Here is an 18,166-nt window from a genome sequence, read left to right as displayed (position 1 = left end):
GCGCAGCAGGAGATGCAGGCATCTTTCGTTGGGTGGCAGAACCGTGGCATGTCTTCGATAAACATTTTCAACAACACATTTCAAGAAACTTCTCACTGCGTTAGAGATTTGCAAGCTTCCTAGACAGTTAAGACACTTTCGTTACTCTTTCCCTTTGCTCTCTATCTTCAGCCCACTTTTCAGGAACCACATAAATGAAGCACATGTGACTAACCTCTTTATGTGCCCACAGCCACGCTGAATTGTCTATTCTCAGACTCACAGCTCTCAGGACTTGGCTGACACTTTCCCTTCCCGGGGGCTTGTTGGGACTTTCACAAAGTTGATGGACCAAAGTTCCCTTCCCCATCTCATCTGCTAGAGCTTTCCACGGCCACCATTCAAGCTCCTCTCTTTAGTTGATTTCCTTCTCTGTTCTCCTCTTTTCCACACACACTACGGTGGAGATCACTTGGACCAGAAGGGTGTCCTTACTTCTCTTTGTCCAAACCTACTTACTGACTGAACTTCCTTTTCCTGTCACTAACCCACAATTCCCCAACCTGTGCTGGCCGTTATAGTTAACCCTGTCTATACTACCAACAGGAGGCTAATATATACAGAAATCATTAAGCAAACACCATAAGTGGCCGAGAGCATAATTAGTATCAGAAAAAAAGCTCTCCCAGTGTGAATCTAATTATATAAGGGCATCACTCCCAACAAGATGCATATAATACTAGCGGAAAAGGGAGTCTGGACACTTGAAAATTGTTGAAAAATATATAGAAATTTTATTGATATATAAATATAGACAATACCAAACAACAATAACCGAAAAATACAAAAGACAATTCTCTAAAATAGTCCCAACATGTGGGGAAGGGAAGGAAACAACCAGTACACTGACAAGAAGGACACACACTTATAAAGTGATCAGGGCAGAGAGTGTCATGCGAATGACTGATACATCGTATTCCCACAATAGGGGAGCATACTGAAACAGGCCAGTGTATCAGAGCATATATTATGCCGTATCATCATACCGTTAAATTACACTCCCTTTGAGAAAGCGATAGTGCGAAACGCGCGTCAGGGGTGCTGTGAAGGTCACACAGACACTTTGATTCATTATGGGTAAGTTCAGCATGACTTGCAGTGTATCTACTCTGATACGGGTATACCTTGACATTTGGTAGAGCGGCTTAACCCCTTTCTGACCTCGGACGGGATAGTACGTCCGAGGTCAGCTCCCCTGCTTTGATGCAGGGCTCCGCGGTGAGCCGCATCAAAGCCGGGACATGTCAGCTGTTTTCGTGCTATGCCTGCCTCCCATGGAGGCTATTGAAGCATGGCAAAAGTTAAAAAAAAAAAAGTAAAAAAAAAAGTGAAAAAAAATAAAAAAAAATATAAAAGTTTAAATCACCCACCTTTCGCCCCAATCAAAATAAATCAATAAAAAAAAAATCAAACCTACACATATTTGGTATCGCCGCGTTCAGAATCGCCCGATCAATAAAAAAAAAAGCATTAACCTGATCGCTAAACGGCGTAACAAGAAAAAAAATCCAAATGCCAGAATTTCGTTTTTTTGGTTGCCGCGACATTGCATTAAAATGCAATAACGGGCGATCAAATGAACGTATCTGCACCGAATTGGAATAATTAAAAACGCCAGCTTGGCACGCAAATAATAAGCCCTCAACCGACCCCAGATCATGAAAAATGGAGACGCTACGAGTATCGGAAAATGGCGCAATTTTTTTTTTTTTTTTTAGCAAAGTTTGGAATTTTTTTTCACCACTTAGGTAAAAAATAACCTAGTCATGTTAGGTGTCTATGAACTCGTAATGACCTGGAAAATCATAATGGCAGGTCAGTTTTAGCATTTAGTGAACCTAGCAAAAAAAGCGAAACAAAAAACAAGTGTGGGACTGCACTTTTTTTGTAATTTCACTGCACTTGGAATTTTTTTTCCCGTTTTCTAGTACACGACATGGTAAAACCAATGATGTCGTTCAAAAGTACAACTCGTCCCGCAAAAAATAAGCCCTCACATGGCCAAATTGATGGAAAAATAAAAAAGTTATGGTTCTGGGAAGGAGGGGAGCGAAAAACGAGCACGGAAAAATGGAAAATCCCAAGGTCATGAAGGGGTTAATATACATTTTTTGCAAAAAAAAAAGTATCAACCAAATACCCTGTTTTTTCCATCTTTTTACTAGCACTTGCTGTCCACTGCGATTTTTTTTTTTGCAACAGAGTGTTTTTGGTTTTACTGTGCTTTTTTGTGTTTTCAATGTAAAATACATGTAAAACACAGTTTCGTACATTTAACCACTTGGGGACCAAAAGTGCAGACAATGTATGTGAACCGGTCATGCGCAGTGTGCCTCAGAAGCCAGGATTCAGTTTTGGGCTCCACATCAAAGAGTGGAACGTCATCCTCACCATTTTCACATGTGGAGTGGGCTTAAGAGCAGCACCCATTCCACAAAGGGTAAGTGCTCACTGGGTTATATAGCTGGAATTTGTCTCTAATAACAGCAATTGGAGCTAGCACTGATCTCTGCTATTTCACTGTTTTAAATGCCTCAGTTGGTAATCGACTACACCATTTAGTCACAGCATCCTAGTGCTGCATGCATTTAGTCACCCATTTCCGCCCCAAATGCATGATTGTGAGGTGCTGGTGAATGGCTATGGCGTTCAGGGTCTTGATGAAGGCCCCAGACACTGACATCCTGGTATACCTATGAAGCCCAGCCATAGGCTGAACTTCAGGGGAGACTGTGATATATACTAAAGAAATTAAAAAAATAAATAATAATTCAGTAGTGCTATAATCAGTAAAAGTGCAATATATAAATATATAAACTAATTTAACCCACAAAGTAAACACCATTAAAAATTTGTTACTATGGAAAACTGCTGTCACGTGGTCACCGCGACAATGTAAAGCCAGAAGACCGCAGCATCTAATTGCTCCTACTACGGCGCTGAGAAGAAGCACTTTGCCTTTATTTTAAATGTGTTTATTTCTTCTGGCAGAACAGCGGTTAATCGACCATTTTGGAAATCCCTGTGCTCACACAGCTGTGCTCAGTTAGCCACTCCTTTTCCCTTTATAATCTGAGCTCTGTTACCAATCCTCGTCAGAGCTAGTGTTTGCTGCATGGCTAACTGTGGGAGAGGAGAACATATGAGAAGGAGAGTTGAAGGAGTTATTAGTGACTGTTGCTTGGTTTGTATGCGTGATAATTCCTTATCCTTCTCTGTTTTGGTTTATTCCCCTACCTTCACACCCTGGTGCATTCCTCTGTTATATGTGAGTGAATATTTTGTATGCCTGGAGTTTTCTGTTAACCCTTGTCTGTGTTACCTTGTTTGTCGGGTTGGTGTTTTACGGTGAACAGTAGCGCCCCCTCTTCCCTGGGTGGGGGAGAAGAACAGACAAGAGGGCGAACTCAGGAGATAAGGCAAGGGTAGAGGCCCCGGCATCTTCGCCATCCCGGGGAGCAGGGCGAGCTAGGGCGCCCGCTAGTGTTAGGGACAGGGAAAGAGCCCCTGGTCGAATCACCCATCAGATGTGTTGTACTCATACAGATTCACCCATGGGAAAAAAAAGGTATGGATGTCAGAAAGTAGCAATACAAACCAAACTGGTTTCTCTTTTTATAAAGTTCAGAATACTTTCTAAGCTACTAAAACAAACAAAAAAACCATTCATTCTCTCTCTCTCTCTTGAGACCCACTGCTGTGTCACTCTGTGAGAGGTGAGTGAGGTTCGCTGTCTCTAACTCTGGGAGCGACGGGAGAAGGTGCCGTGGTGCACAGATCCTGTTATTGGATACCAAGGGACCGCAAGGTATCCAGCTGCTCGAGGAGGTGACTATTCGCTGTTCAGGTTTAGAAAGACAAAGTGCAGCATCCCTGTTGAAGAAAACCGCAGCTTTTGAAACGCGTTGGATATTTGACTGACTTTGAGTCAGGACTTGAGTGATGTTACTCTCTATGATCTGTTAGCGGTGCACTACCGCTCGGGTCAACCGGCAGTGATCACTCAGCGCAGGCCACTGGCCGTGGCTGCGCTGCTACAGTCCGATAGTCTTACTGAACCCGGACAGTGAATACTCACCTCCTGGACCAGCAGGATACCTTGCAGTCCTTACACCTTCCACAGAGTGACACAGCAGTGGGTCTAGTGCATCATGGCACTCTCTCACCGCTCCCAAGGACTAAAGGCAGCGAAATTCACGCATCTTCTATGCAGTGACATAACAGCAGGTAAAAAACCTTCTTCTCCTGTAGATTGTCCTGTTACACATATTAGCATTTATATTATGCGTGAGTAACACTTGGTACACCAATCTACTGAGCAATTATTATTTATGCGATTATCAACCAGGGACCTGATCTGAACACCGGTCTCACCTTTATATTGTATGTGCATACCTTCATCAGCCCGCAGCAACGTTTGGACCTTTTAAATATAATATACACTTTTTAGGCAACAGGTGGTAGCTGTTCACCAGACCAGGCCGCTGGGTAGTTTTTATCATGTCTAGCGCCAGTGTCTTACTGACTCAAATATTTTTAGCAATTCCAAACTGTAGTTTTGTAATCACAGATGGACACTGGAGAATCAAAATGCCTTGTGCAAGGCAATGGACTTTATGTACCCAATATGACCAACTGAGTCAAGAGGACAAAAGATTTACCTGTACTTTGTATAGTTTGGTAGGTATAGACATACGGTACATTGGATCATATAAAACAATCCCTTACCAGATAATACATTTCCTATTGCTGTGTCACTGGGTCTATATTGTGATGTTAAGATTTCTGCCATCTTATTACTGCAACATTTGTCAAAAGCATTTTTCATGTTATCATCTTTTAAATATGGATTTGCACCATATTTTATCAAAATTTCAGCAGCCTAAAGAAAAAAATAAAGACAAAAGCTAGTTATTGAAGATAAGGTTCTGCTATGCAGAGGAATGTAGACTTTATATTTAGTATGACAACTCGATATCATATATACTGAGGACTGTACGCACAATCCCGCTGCTCACTATGTCCTAGGGATGCAGTGAGTGACAGCTCAGCCGTCCTATGGACTGAAGGGGCGTGCTTGGCTGTCAGCATTGTGAGTGACAGCTCGGCCGTCCTATAGTATGCAGAGGCATGCTGGGTTGTCAGTTTTGTGTATGGGATTTCCTTGCAGCCCATTAGGTCGTGCCTTGGAATTCCTCCAGGTGTCACACTTTCAGGGCGATTGCTTTGCCATTTAATTGGCTATGTGGAACTATTGCAAGTCGTAGCTTTCAGCTCAGTGATGTGTTTGCTCTGTAATCTGATATTCTGATATTTCCTGCTAGACCTTGGATTTGCATTTTGCCTACCTGTTTGTATTACCCCTTTTGCCTTGATGCACTCTGACCTTGGAATTCTGACCCCGGACTTTTTCCGGACTACGCCTTTGTCTCTCCCCTTTGTTTATGACATACTCTCCTGGCTCTTGACCTCCGACTCCTTGACTTCCCTGACTCATGGCTAGTCCATGAGAAATGACTCTGCGTCACATACGTATCACCTTGGATTACAATTTTATTTTATTTGTGCTGACAAAGCATGAGGATCCACCATTGGTTGAGACTTTTTTAAATTAAATTTATTGATCTTAATTTTCATTTTTTTTTAATGGCGCCACATAAATAAAATAATTGTTAAATTATTATTGTTCCTATTTTATTGTCCCACCAGGGACTTGAAGCTGTTTCATTATTAGTATAATGCTCTGGAATACTGAAGATAAACTGTTAGGGGTTATTTTCTCATATGAAAAAAAATGTCTGAGATTCAATAGTGTTTTTTATCACCAGAGTTTGGTCAGTGTCAGTTTTTACCATCAGTTTGGTCAGAGATTCATCAATTTTTCTCAGATGAGAAAATAAATTATGGAGGTTTCCAAAACGTCTCATACCAAACAAACAGTCTGTGAAAAATGAACAAAACAAGAATGGCATCTGAGTGCTGTCTGATTTTTTACATGGTCGCATTGCCTTGCATTAGTTAGCTTAATCCAAGACTCTGAATAAAACTGGACATCTCTCCGTTATTTTGTGTGCAACAATGATACTGTAAAATTACACAGACATGTGAACAGCCCCATAGACTTTAACGGGTTAGAGTTCTCTCCTGTGAAAATCACAGACCACTGATACTCGAAAAATTGTTGTCTGCATGAGCCCTGTTTTATTCACCGCTATACTAATCCCACTATTACTGACATTGTAAAGTGATATATTCCCATACATTACCTTATAGTGATTACAATATACTGCATCATGTAGGGGTAATATGCCATCCAGTCCTTTGCCATTGACGTAAGCACCTGCTTGTATCAATGCCTCGATTATTTCAGAGTTCCCTTTGCAGGAAGCCTCATGTAATGCCGTCCAGCCTGCAAAGAAAAAAACATCAAGGAAAACTCAGGACAGCTGAAGGACAATAACTACACAAGAGCGTTAAGAAAAAAAAGTAAAACATACAGTTATTAGCAAGATTTCCCTGATCCTATATACAGTGTGGATAAAAGTATCTAGAGCTCGATGACGGACTAGCAGCACTTGCTCTTAGTAAAATGGTCTGATTGGGGGTTAGAAATGAAGGGAACCAGCACCAAACAACATAATGACTGCCTTGTACACGTCACAGCCGAACCTGCAGTTGGAAGAGCTTCTCAGACACCGGTGCTACACCGGGCACCTATTCACTTCCTGCCATTCTTGGACCCGTTAAAGCGTCTGATCGGCGCGAAACGGCCGTTGTCCATGACTGCACCCGCTCCCCTCCACCCATGTGTCCATTTACCTGACTAAAGAAGAATCACTACAACTGTTCTGATTGGGGGTGTTCATGTGTATGTTATACATTCTTGTATATTTTTGGAGAACCCGATAGTCTCCTTTTGCTAACGAATCCTACATACAGTTTTTCTTTTTTATTAAATTTGCTAAAATTTCAACATTTTTGCTTTTTTTCATTCAAGATGGGGTGCAGAGTGTTCATTAATGAGAAAAAAATGAACTTTTTTGAATTTACCAAATGGCTGCAATGAAACAAAGAGTGAAAAATTTAAAGGGGTATGAATACTTTCCGTACCCACTGTAGCTCATCTACCCCGTGCACATAAGTCTGCAGACATGACTAGCCTGTGGGTTGCCATGTTCTAGACTTCATAGGAAAAAAATGGTATAGTTAAACAGTTCTAAGATAGAAATTCTCTCAGTCACAAATACTAAACTAAATCCATGCAGAAGGCACTGGACGCTGTCGATATAATCGTTTGTTGTTATTTGGTTTTTTTTAAGGATAGCATAGAATAGGTTTAAAAGAAATCTGTCACCAGTATAGTGTAGAAGTTAAAACACTGAATTCAGTGATGTGTCACTTATCAGGCTGCGTGCTGTTTACTTAAAATGAAGATTTTATCACTAGGACATTATCAGGGCTGGACTGGCCATCGGGCATTTCTGGCAAATGCCAGAAGGGCTGGTCCTTGTAATGGGCCGCTAGACATATCGCCCCATCCGCATTGTCAGTGGGTGTTCCAGAGTTCACTTCAGCAGCCAGCACGCCAGGCAGCATTTGCTTTCCGTGCGCACTTGATCGCGCCGTATTAGAAAGGAGGAAGTGGGCGATCTGATGTCATGTCCTGATCACTAGCGCTGCAGTGAGGTAACATAGAAAGAGGATGGGGGCCGCGCTGTGCTGCTCCCGCCATGCCTTCCACTGCAGCGCTAGTGATCAGGACATCAGACCGCCCACTTCTTCCTATCTAGAGAGGCGACAGGGCATGAGGGGGTGCAAACATTTTTCAATACACTGATTTGTTTTTTTTGCTGCGCCGCGTTCAGCCATTCAAAAAAGGGGCGTGCCATGCTGGAGAAGAACAATGGCCAATGGGAATCAGATTGATAGAAGAGCTGATTGGCCAGTGCTCCTGTCCCCCAGCACTGGGCGCCTCTGAGGACGAGAGCCTGCAATCAAGCTGCAAGGTCAGGAATATCTACCTGTGCTACGAGGGACAGAATCAGCAGAATCAGCAGCTCCATCCTCACCTGTCAGTCTGATGTCCACCTCTGTGCCACCTATATACCACCGCCAGAGTCCCCCTACTTCAATTCAGACTGCTTCGAGACCTTACAAAGAGAAGCCGCCCATTATCAGGCCCTGGGCAAAGTTCTCATCTTTGGAGACCTCAATGCAAGAACAGGGAGAGAGAGAGACTTCCTGACCACAGATGGAAACATCTACATACTTGGAGCAGAGAATGACGGCCAAGCCCTGTACACACTTAGAGAAACAGCTATGACAGTACAGTCAACAAAAGTGGCAGAAAGCTCCTGAACGTATGTAAAAGTTTAGGACTTCATATCCTTAATGGACGAAGCAAGGGTGACTCCTTAGGAAGGTATACACTAAACTCCCATGTAGGGAGGAGTGTAGTTGATTACGCCATTACAGACCTGAACCTGGCAGATGTCAGCGCCTTCATAGTCACCCCACAAACGCACCTGTCAGACCACAGCCAACTTCTTTTGTACATGAAATCTACAGAGAAACCATCCACTCAGAAGCCACAGCAGAGCGGCCTCTTCACCCGGCCTCCATCCTATAAATGGTCCAAAATGTCGGCACTAAAATATAGAGAAGCTTCCAGCAGACCTGAAATACAGCGGATGCTCCACCACTTCTACAACCTCGAGTACATGCCAAACCCAGAGGGAGTGAGCCAAGCAGCAAAGGACCTCAACAATATATTCTACGCAATGGCCAGACTGTCCGACCTTAAAAAAGTCGACTACAAGAGACCAAAAGAAACACAGGTCAATGGCTGGTTTGACAGAGAATGTAAAGCTGTACGGAAGACCCTGAGAACAGCCTCCAACAAGAAACACAGAGACCCCAACCACCTGGGTCTGAGGGAAGCCTATGACTCCATACAAAAGCAGTACAAAACCATCCTCAGGAGGAAGAAGCAGAGTTACATCTCTACCAAGCTCAATCAACTCCAAGACGCCCTCCAAGACAACTCCTTCTGGGAACTATGGAACCACATGGGCACCAAAGACAAGAAAAACAACAACCATATCCAAAATGACAACCTCTGGCTCCAATACTTCAGAGACCTCTATAAGGACATTCCAAAGGAAGGACTAAGCCAAGAGCAGGAAAACATAATGGCGAAACTAAAAGCAATGGAGGAAAAAATCAAAAACTTCCAAAACCCGGTGGATACAACTATAACACTACAGGAAATAACCGAGAGACTCTCCTCCATAAGATGTAGAAAAGCTGGTGGCCTGGATGGAATCCTACCAGAAATGCTGAAGTACAGCCCACCAGAAATACAGGATGCAATGGTTAAACTCTTCAATATTGTACTGAGTGCCGGCTACTTCCCTCGTACCTGGAACCAAGGCCTCATCACACCCATCCACAAGAGTGGGGACAGGTATGACCCAGCCAACTACAGAGGCATATGCGTCAGCAGCAACCTGGGAAAAACTGTTCAACAGTATCCTGAACAAGAGGATCCTCACCTTCCTCACCGAGCACAACGTCCTCATCAAGAGCCAAGCAGGGTTCATGCCGAACCACCGCACCACTGACCACATCTATACTCTGCACAGCCTCATTCAGAGACACATCTACAATACAAAGAATGGGAAGATATACGCCTGCTTTGTGGACTTTAAAAAGGCCTTTGATTCAGTGTGGCACCCGGGCTTATTCCTGAAACTGCTGGAGAGTGGAATAGGAGGAAAGACCTACGATGTCATCAAAAGCTCCTACACCGAGAACCGCTGCAGCGTGAGTGTGAACGGCAAAAGAACGGCTTATTTCCAGCAGAGCCGCGGAGTCAGACAAGGCTGCAGCCTAAGTCCAACGCTCTTCAACATCTACATCAACGAGCTGGCTACCGCCCTGGAATCCTCCTCAGCACCAGGACTCACCCTCCACGACGCTCAGGTGAAATTCCTGCTGTATGCAGATGACCTGCTGCTGCTGTCACCAACCGAGAAAGGCCTCCAGGACAACCTGAAAATCCTAGAGAAATTCAGCTCCACCTGGGCTCTACCGGTCAACCTAAAGAAAACCAACACCATGGTGTTCCAGAGGAGAAAGAGAAGATCAGACCAACACCCATTATTATTATTATTATTATTTATTTATATAGCACCATTGATTCCATGGTGCTGTACATGAGAAGGGGTTACATACAAGTTACAAATATCACATACAGTAAACAAACTAACAATGACGGACTGATACAGAGGGGCGAGGACCCTGCCCTTGCGGGCTTACATTCTACAGGATTATGGGGAAGGAGACAGTAGGTTGAGGGTTGCAGGAGCTCCGGTGTTGGTGAGGCGGTAGCTCCGGTGTTGGTGAGGCGATAGCTTCGTTGGTGATGAGGCAGCAGCGGTGTCAGTGCAGGCTGTAGGCTTTCCTGAAGAGATGAGTTTTCAGGTTCCGTCTGAAGGATCCGACTGTGGTTGATAGTCGAACGTGTTGGGGCAGAGAGTTCCAGAGGATGGGGGATATTCGGGAGAAGTCTTGGAGGCGATTGGATGAGGAGCGAATAAGTGTGGAGGAGAGAAGGAGGTCTTGGGAGGACCGGAGGTCACGTGAGGGAAGATATCGAGAGATTAGTTCAGAGATATATGGAGGAGACAGGTTGTGGATGGCTTTGTAGGTCAGTATTAGCAATTTGAACTGGATACGCTGAGGGAATGGGAGCCAGTGAAGAGATTTGCAGAGGGGGGAAGCGGAGGAGTAGCGAGGAGAGAGATGGATTAGTCGGGCAGCAGAGTTAAGGATGGACTGGAGAGGTGCAAGGGTGTTAGCAGGGAGGCCACAGAAAAGGATGTTGCAGTAGTCAAGGCGGGAAATGATGAGGGCGTGCACAAGCATTTTAGTAGATTGGGGGTTGAGGAAAGGACGGATCCTGGAGATATCATTTGTCCTCAACAACTGCGACCTCATAGGAACAGACAAATATACCTACCTGGGCCTAGAGATTCACCGGTCAGGGAGCTTTAAACAAGCCATAGAGACCCTGAAAGACAAGGCCTGCAAAACCTTCTATGCCATCCGAAGGAAGCTCTACCATCTGAAGCCACCAGTGAGGGTCTGGCTAAAAATCTTCGACTCCATCATCGCCCCAATCCTCCTGTATGGCAGCGAAGTCTGGGGTCCTCACACCTACCCAGACTGGTCAAAGTGGGATTCCAGTCCAACAGAAATATTCCACCTGGAATTCTGCAAGCACCTTCTCCAGGTCCATCGGAGTACCTCCAACAGTGCTTGTCGGGCCGAGATTCCCTCTACACCTAACAGTTCTAAAGAGGGCGCTGTCATTCCGGGCTCACCTGCATAGGAGCAATCCAAGCTCCCATCACCATAAAGCCCTGATACATGTAGGTGAAACAGAAAAACCAGAACCCTCGGAACAGCCCAGCCAAACCCAATCGGACCAGAACACCAATCACAACAACCTGACAAAAGCCGGAATTAGGAAGATGGCAGATGAAGGCCAGGAGAGGTATGTCAGTGACTGGAAGAATGATATCATCAGCTCACAGAAACTGACCATGTACCGGAGCCTACAGAGAGACTACAGACTGGCCCCATATCTGGAGAAACTCCCGGACCCCAGAGACCGCCAGATCCTGAGCCGATATAGACTCAGTGCTCACAGTCTGGCCATCGAATGTGGCCGACACAGGCAGAGCTACAAGCCCAGGGAGGAAAGACTGTGCCAACACTGCGACCAGGAGGCCATAGAGGACGAAACCCACTTCCTGCTACACTGCCCCAAATACTCAGCAGTGAGGGACACTCACTTCAGGAGACTCTCACATCTCTTCCCAGACTTCATCACCATGAAGGAGGAAGAGAAAACATATATCCTGCTGGGAGAAGAAGAGAGAGCAGTGGAGATAGCAGCGCGGTATGTGAGCGAATGTCATAGACTGCGAGAAAGAGAACTATGATGCCATGGACTATAGCCCCCACAATGGATCTGCCCCATCCACCTCCCCTATGCCATGGACTATACCCCCCACAATGGATCTGCCCCATCCACCTCCCCTATGCCATGGACTATAGCCCCCAACCTGGATCTGCCCCATCCACCTCCCCTATGCCATGGACTATAGCCCCCACCCTGGATCTGCCCCCATCCACCTCCCCTATGCCATGGACTATAGCCCCCACAATGGATCTGCCCCCATCCACCTCCCCTATGCCATGGACTATAGCCCCCACAATGGATCTGCCCCATCCACCTCCCCTATGCCATGGACTATAGCCCCCACCCTGGATCTGCCCCCATCCACCTCCCCTATGCCATGGACTATAGCCCCCACAATGGATCTGCCCCCATCCACCTCCCCTATGCCATGGACTATAGCCCCCACAATGGACCTGCCCCCATCCACCTTCCCTACAGCTCCTACCCAACATCCCCACAGTCCCTATCCCTATTGCCTTTATACACTTGCTTTGGCAAAACTGATGTGTATTTGGTCCTGCCAATAAAGCTTCTTTGAATCTTGAATCTTGATAGAGAAGCAGCTCAATTCCCCACTGTCACATCTTCTCCTGCTCTGGTGGCCAGCCCCAACAGAGAAGGAGAGAGCGGGGGAGGTGCTGGGAAAGTGCTTGCTGTGAGCAGAAGGAGCTGCACATGTATATCAGCCTCTGCTGCAGCACAGAGGAGTGTGTCTGTAGTGTGTATGTTACATGTGTGTGAGGTATCTGTAGTTTGTGTGTGTGACGTGTGTGAGGTATCTGTAGTGTGTATGTTTACATGTGTGTGAGGTATCTGTAGTGTGTATGTTACATGTGTGTGAGGTATCTGTAGTGTATGTTACATGTGTGTGAGGTATCTGTAGTGTGTATGTTACATGTGTGTGAGGTATCTGTAGTGTGTATGTTACATGTGTGTGAGGTATCTGTAGTGTGTGTATGTTACATGTGTGTGATGTATCTGTAGTGTGTGTTACATGTGTGTGAGGTATCTGTAGTGTGTGTATGTTACATGTGTGTGAGGTATCTGTAGTGTGTGTATGTTACATGTGTGTGAGGTATCTGTAGTGTGTATGTTACATGTGTGTGAGGTATCTGTAGTGTGTATGTTACATGTGTGTGAGGTATCTGTAGTGTGTATGTTACATGTGTGTGAGGTATCTGTAGTGTGTGTATGTTACATGTGTGTGATGTATCTGTAGTGTGTGTTACATGTGTGTGAGGTATCTGTAGTGTGTGTATGTTACATGTGTGTGAGGTATCTGTAGTGTGTGTATGTTACATGTGTGTGAGGTATCTGTAGTGTGTATGTTACATGTGTGTGAGGTATCTGTAGTGTGTATGTTACATGTGTGTGAGGTATCTGTAGTGTGTATGTTACATGTGTGTGAGGTATCTGTAGTGTGTATGTTACATGTGTGTGAGGTATCTGTAGTGTGTGTATGTTACATGTGTGTGATGTATCTGTAGTGTGTGTTACATGTGTGTGAGGTATCTGTAGTGTGTGTGTGTTACATGTGTGTGAGGTATCTGTAGTGTGTGTATGTTACATGTGTGTGAGCAGGGCCGGCGTTAGGGGCAGGCAGACTAGGCAGCTGCCTAGGGCCCCCGCTGCCCTAGGGGCCCCCAGCCAGGGGCGGACACACTGCTGATGGCACTGCTCCAGGGCCCAGCGGTGGAGGGGGGCCCCTGCAGGCAGGCCCGGTATTGTGCAGGATCGGGCCCCTCTCACTCCCTCCTATAATCATGGAACACCCAGTGCGAGGGAGAGAGCGGGGCGCGAAGAGCAGGAGATCAAAAAGGGGGCGTGTCATGCAGGGAGAGACGCTGGCCAATGAACGCTTCCCTTACCTCACCATGACCAGACTGAGGAGAGCGCTCACTGGTTGCTGTCCTCCTGCATGGCGCGTCCCAATCGTGAGTACTCACCCCTACAGTCAGGTGAGGTGCTCCACCGCACAGCACATAGAGACAGCAGTGGAGGAAGAGAGCCTTAGGGGGTCTTCTGCTCCCTCCACTGTTCTGTGTCTCCTCACTGTGAAGAGATGGGGGAGGAGGCTCACTGCATAGGGCAGCAGGTAGAACCAGGGGGCTGATATCAGTGCTGTCTGCTCTGTGCCCCATCCCCCACAGTGGGGTCTGCAGCCCTCTGCAACTGAACTATGTGACCTCAACCAGGGCTCATCTGATCACCTATACAAGATTAGTATGTGTGTATATATGTGCTTGTATGTATGTATGTATGTGTGTGTGCATCTGTGTGTATATCTGTGTATGTATGTACGGCATATGTGTGTATGTATGGTATATTTGTATGGCTGTGTGTGTATGCATGTACAGTATGTGTATGTCTAGATGTGTATGTATGTACAGTATCTGTGTGTATCTGTGTATGTGCAATAAATTTCTTTGGATATATGGTATATATGTATGTTTATGTGCATGTACATACAGTATATGTGTATGTATATGTGTGTACGGTATGTGTATACTATGTGTATATACTGTATGTGTGTATGTATGGTACATGTATGTGTATCTGTATGTTCGGTATATGTATATATGTACGGTATGTGTATTTGGTGTATGTATGGTATATGTGTGTACTATATGTGTATATAACTATCTGTGTATGTACGGTATATGTGTGTGTATGCATGTAAGGTATGTGTATGTATGTTCGGTATATGTATGTGTATCTGTGTGTATGTATGGTATATGTATGTACGGTATTTGTGTGAATGTACGGTATATGCATGTGTGTATGTACGGTATGTGTATGTATGACGGTATATGTATACTTATCTGTGTGCATGTAAGGTATATATATGTGTTTGCATATACTGTATTTGTATGTATATCTGTGTGTATGTACGGTGTATGTATGTACGGTATGTGTATACTATATGTGTATATAACTATGTGTGTATGCATGTAAGGTATATGTCTGTGTATGTATGTACGGTATGTGTATCTGTGTGTATGTACGGTGTATGTATGTACGGTATGTGTATACTATATGTGTATATATGTATGTGTGTATGCATGTAAGGTATATGTCTGTGTATGTATGTACGGTATGTGTATCTGTGTGTATGTACGGTGTATGTATGTACGGTATGTGTATACTATATGTGTATATAACTGTATGTGTGCATGTAAGGTATATGTCTGTGTATGTATGTACGGTATGTGTATCTGTGTGTATGTACGGTGTATGTATGTACGGTATGTGTATACTATATGTGTATATAACTGTATGTATGCATGTAAGGTATATGTCTGTGTATGTATGTACGGTATGTGTATCTGTGTGTATGTACGGTGTATGTATGTACAGTATATGCCGGAACAAAAATCATTGTTCTCATCAGCACATCGCCCAGTTAAGCCTGCAGATATGCTGCTAAGATGATACTGTATGGGGACAGATTGATTTACTAGTGATCATTCTGTCCCCATCATTATTCCTCAGCAGTGTAAAGAGGCTGGAAACAAGCGGCAAATGACTTCAATATTGTTAATCACACTCGTTTAGTGGCCTGAAATCAGCGCATGTAGCTACAACCAAAATGTTTCTGTTTGATGGTGCAATATGTTAGCATTTGGGGCCCCATTTTAAATATTTGCCTAGGGCCCCACTTTGCCTAAAACCGGCCCTGTGTGTGAGGTATCTGTAGTGTGTGTATGTTTACATGTGTGTGAGGTATCTGTAGTGTGTATGTTACATGTGTGTGAGGTATCTGTAGTGTGTGTATGTTACGTGTGTGAGGTATCTGTTGTGTGTGTTACATGTGTGTGAGGTATCTGTAGTGTGTGTTACATGTGTATGCGGTATCTGTAGTGTGTGTTACATGTGTGTGAGGTATCTGTAGTGTGTGTGTTACATGTGTGTGAGGTATCTGTAGTGTGTGTGTTACATGTGTGTGAGGTATCTGTAGTGTGTGTATGTTACATGTGTGTGAGGTATATGTAGTGTGTATGTTACATGTGTGTGAGGTATCTGTAGTGTGTTTGTGTGTTACATGTGTGTGAGGTATCTGTAGTGTGTGTACGTTACATGTGTGAGGTATCTGTAGTGTGTGTTACATGTGTGTGAGGTATGTGTAGTGTGTGTTACATGTGTATGCGGTATCTGTAGTGTGTATGTTACATGTGTGTGAGGTATCTGTAGTGTGTGTATGTTACATGTGTGAGGTATCTGTAGTGTGTATTACATGTGTGTGAGGTATGTGTAGTGTGTGTTACATGTGTATGCGGTATCTGTAGTGTGTATGTTACATGTGTGTGAGGTATCTGTAGTGTGTGTATGTTACGTGTGTGAGGTATCTGTAGTGTGTGTTACATGTGTGTGAAGTATGTGTAGTGTGTGTTACATGTGTATGCGGTATCTGTAGTGTGTGTGTTACATGTGTGTGAGGTATCTGTAGTGTGTGTGTGTAACATGTGTGTGAGGTATCTGTAGTGTGTGTTACATGTGTGCGGTATCTGTAGTGTGTGTGTGTAACATATGTGTGAGGTATCTGTAGTGTGTGTTACATGTGTGTGATCAGTGCTGTATTTTTTAGCATATTCTGCAGTGTGATAAGTCTGCAGGCCATCTGTGTTGAACTGATGTCTATTCCCCCTATGGCCGCTGCAGGTTACATATGTAAAGTGGTATAACACATTTGATTGGTGTAATAAATAAAGCAAAAAACTCAGCACAACCGGTCAGTGCTTTACGATTTGATTATACGACACTCGTATGTGGGCTGGTGAATTTTTATTTGTGCCAGGGCTGCTTTTTGGTCCCAGTCCGGCCCTGGACATTATCATTGCAGTGACTAGCTGCCACCTGCCAAGTCATCTGACTCCGCCCCTTCCTCTAATGAGCAGCTTTCTGTGAATAGACTATTTACATATGGATGATCCAATAAGTCCAAATCTATACCTAGTAATGGTACTTCCCAAATAACTATAAACAACCACAAGATGGCGGTAAATAAACCGTCATCCCAAAGAAGCCGACCATTAATTAAAAGTTTTAAATAAATTTTATTAAACAAACCAAAAAAGAAATATAAAAGACAATACATACACATCTTAAAAAGCTACATTCTTTTTTCTTCCGGGTAATACCCCATGGGAACGCCAAAAGAGACACACTATATTATCATTAGACCAGTAAAGTACGTATCTACAGATCCAAAACAAGCCTCCTCATGGAACACATAAAGCTATATATAAGGTGCTATCTGCATCCACTTAATAAATGTGTCCATGTAAGTACGGCCCTATTGTACCCCACTAGATTATTAACATACCCCCACCTCATAAAGATCCCACAATATCGATTGCAACAAGCTAATCACAAATAAAGGAAAGGTGGATAGTATGAGTACAAATATTACCTCCAGTAGGTCCTAGATACTGTGCGTCCACCCTGGCTTATTCCCAGCGCCCCAACGCGAGTTTCGCCCTTGCTTCTTCCGGGCTAATGATAATATAGTGTAATATAGTGTGTCTCTTTTGGCATACCCGGAAGAAAAAAGAATGTAGCTTTTTAAGATGTGTATGTATTGTCTTTTATATTTCTTTTTTGGTTTGTTTAATAAAATTTATTTAAAACTTTTAATTAATGGTCGGCTTCTTTGGGATGACGGTTTATTTACCGCCATCTTGTGGTTGTTTATTTACATATGGAGCCTGGGGGGCAGCTTTCTCAGCTCTGCTACAATCTAATCTACAACTGCTGCACCCAGTAGACTATCTGATACAACGCTGGAATCAGGATCTCTGCCCCTACATCATGCTACTTTCAGATATGGTAATAAAAATCTGGTGACAGATTCTCTTTTAAAGAATTAGTGTAAATGAGATAACCGGTGGAACAAAGTATATTGGTGACCTAGACGGATAAAGCAAATTGCAACCTCCACACTTAAATTCACAAGGAACCACCCAGGTAAAAACTTGTTACCAAGAGTTAATAGGTGGCAATACACTATTGTGCCTGCTACAAGATGGCATCCTAGACTGTCACTTACCCCTTGTCCTGGCATGCCGAAGATTTCATGTATATGGCACGCGTCATCAA

At 44.1% G+C, this 18,166-nt stretch overlaps 1 protein-coding gene across 1 annotated transcript in view; it reads right to left on the bottom strand.

Moving 5' to 3' along the window:
• Window positions 1-18,166, bottom strand: part of ANKRD31 (ankyrin repeat domain 31) — a 297,365-nt gene that overhangs the window by 94,041 nt on the left and 185,158 nt on the right. The window contains exons 18-19 of the mRNA XM_069750287.1: window positions 6,306-6,448; window positions 4,768-4,921 (exon numbers count right to left, since the gene is read on the bottom strand). Of these exons, the coding sequence (XP_069606388.1) occupies window positions 4,768-4,921; window positions 6,306-6,448 (297 nt within the window). The remainder of the gene's footprint in view (window positions 1-4,767; window positions 4,922-6,305; window positions 6,449-18,166) is intronic.

Source organism: Ranitomeya imitator, chromosome 1 (genome assembly GCF_032444005.1).
Source record: "Ranitomeya imitator isolate aRanImi1 chromosome 1, aRanImi1.pri, whole genome shotgun sequence".
Taxonomy (NCBI): domain Eukaryota; kingdom Metazoa; phylum Chordata; class Amphibia; order Anura; family Dendrobatidae; genus Ranitomeya; species Ranitomeya imitator.
The sequence above is the reverse complement of the archived record's forward strand: the minus strand, read 5'-3'. Positions and strand labels throughout refer to the sequence as shown.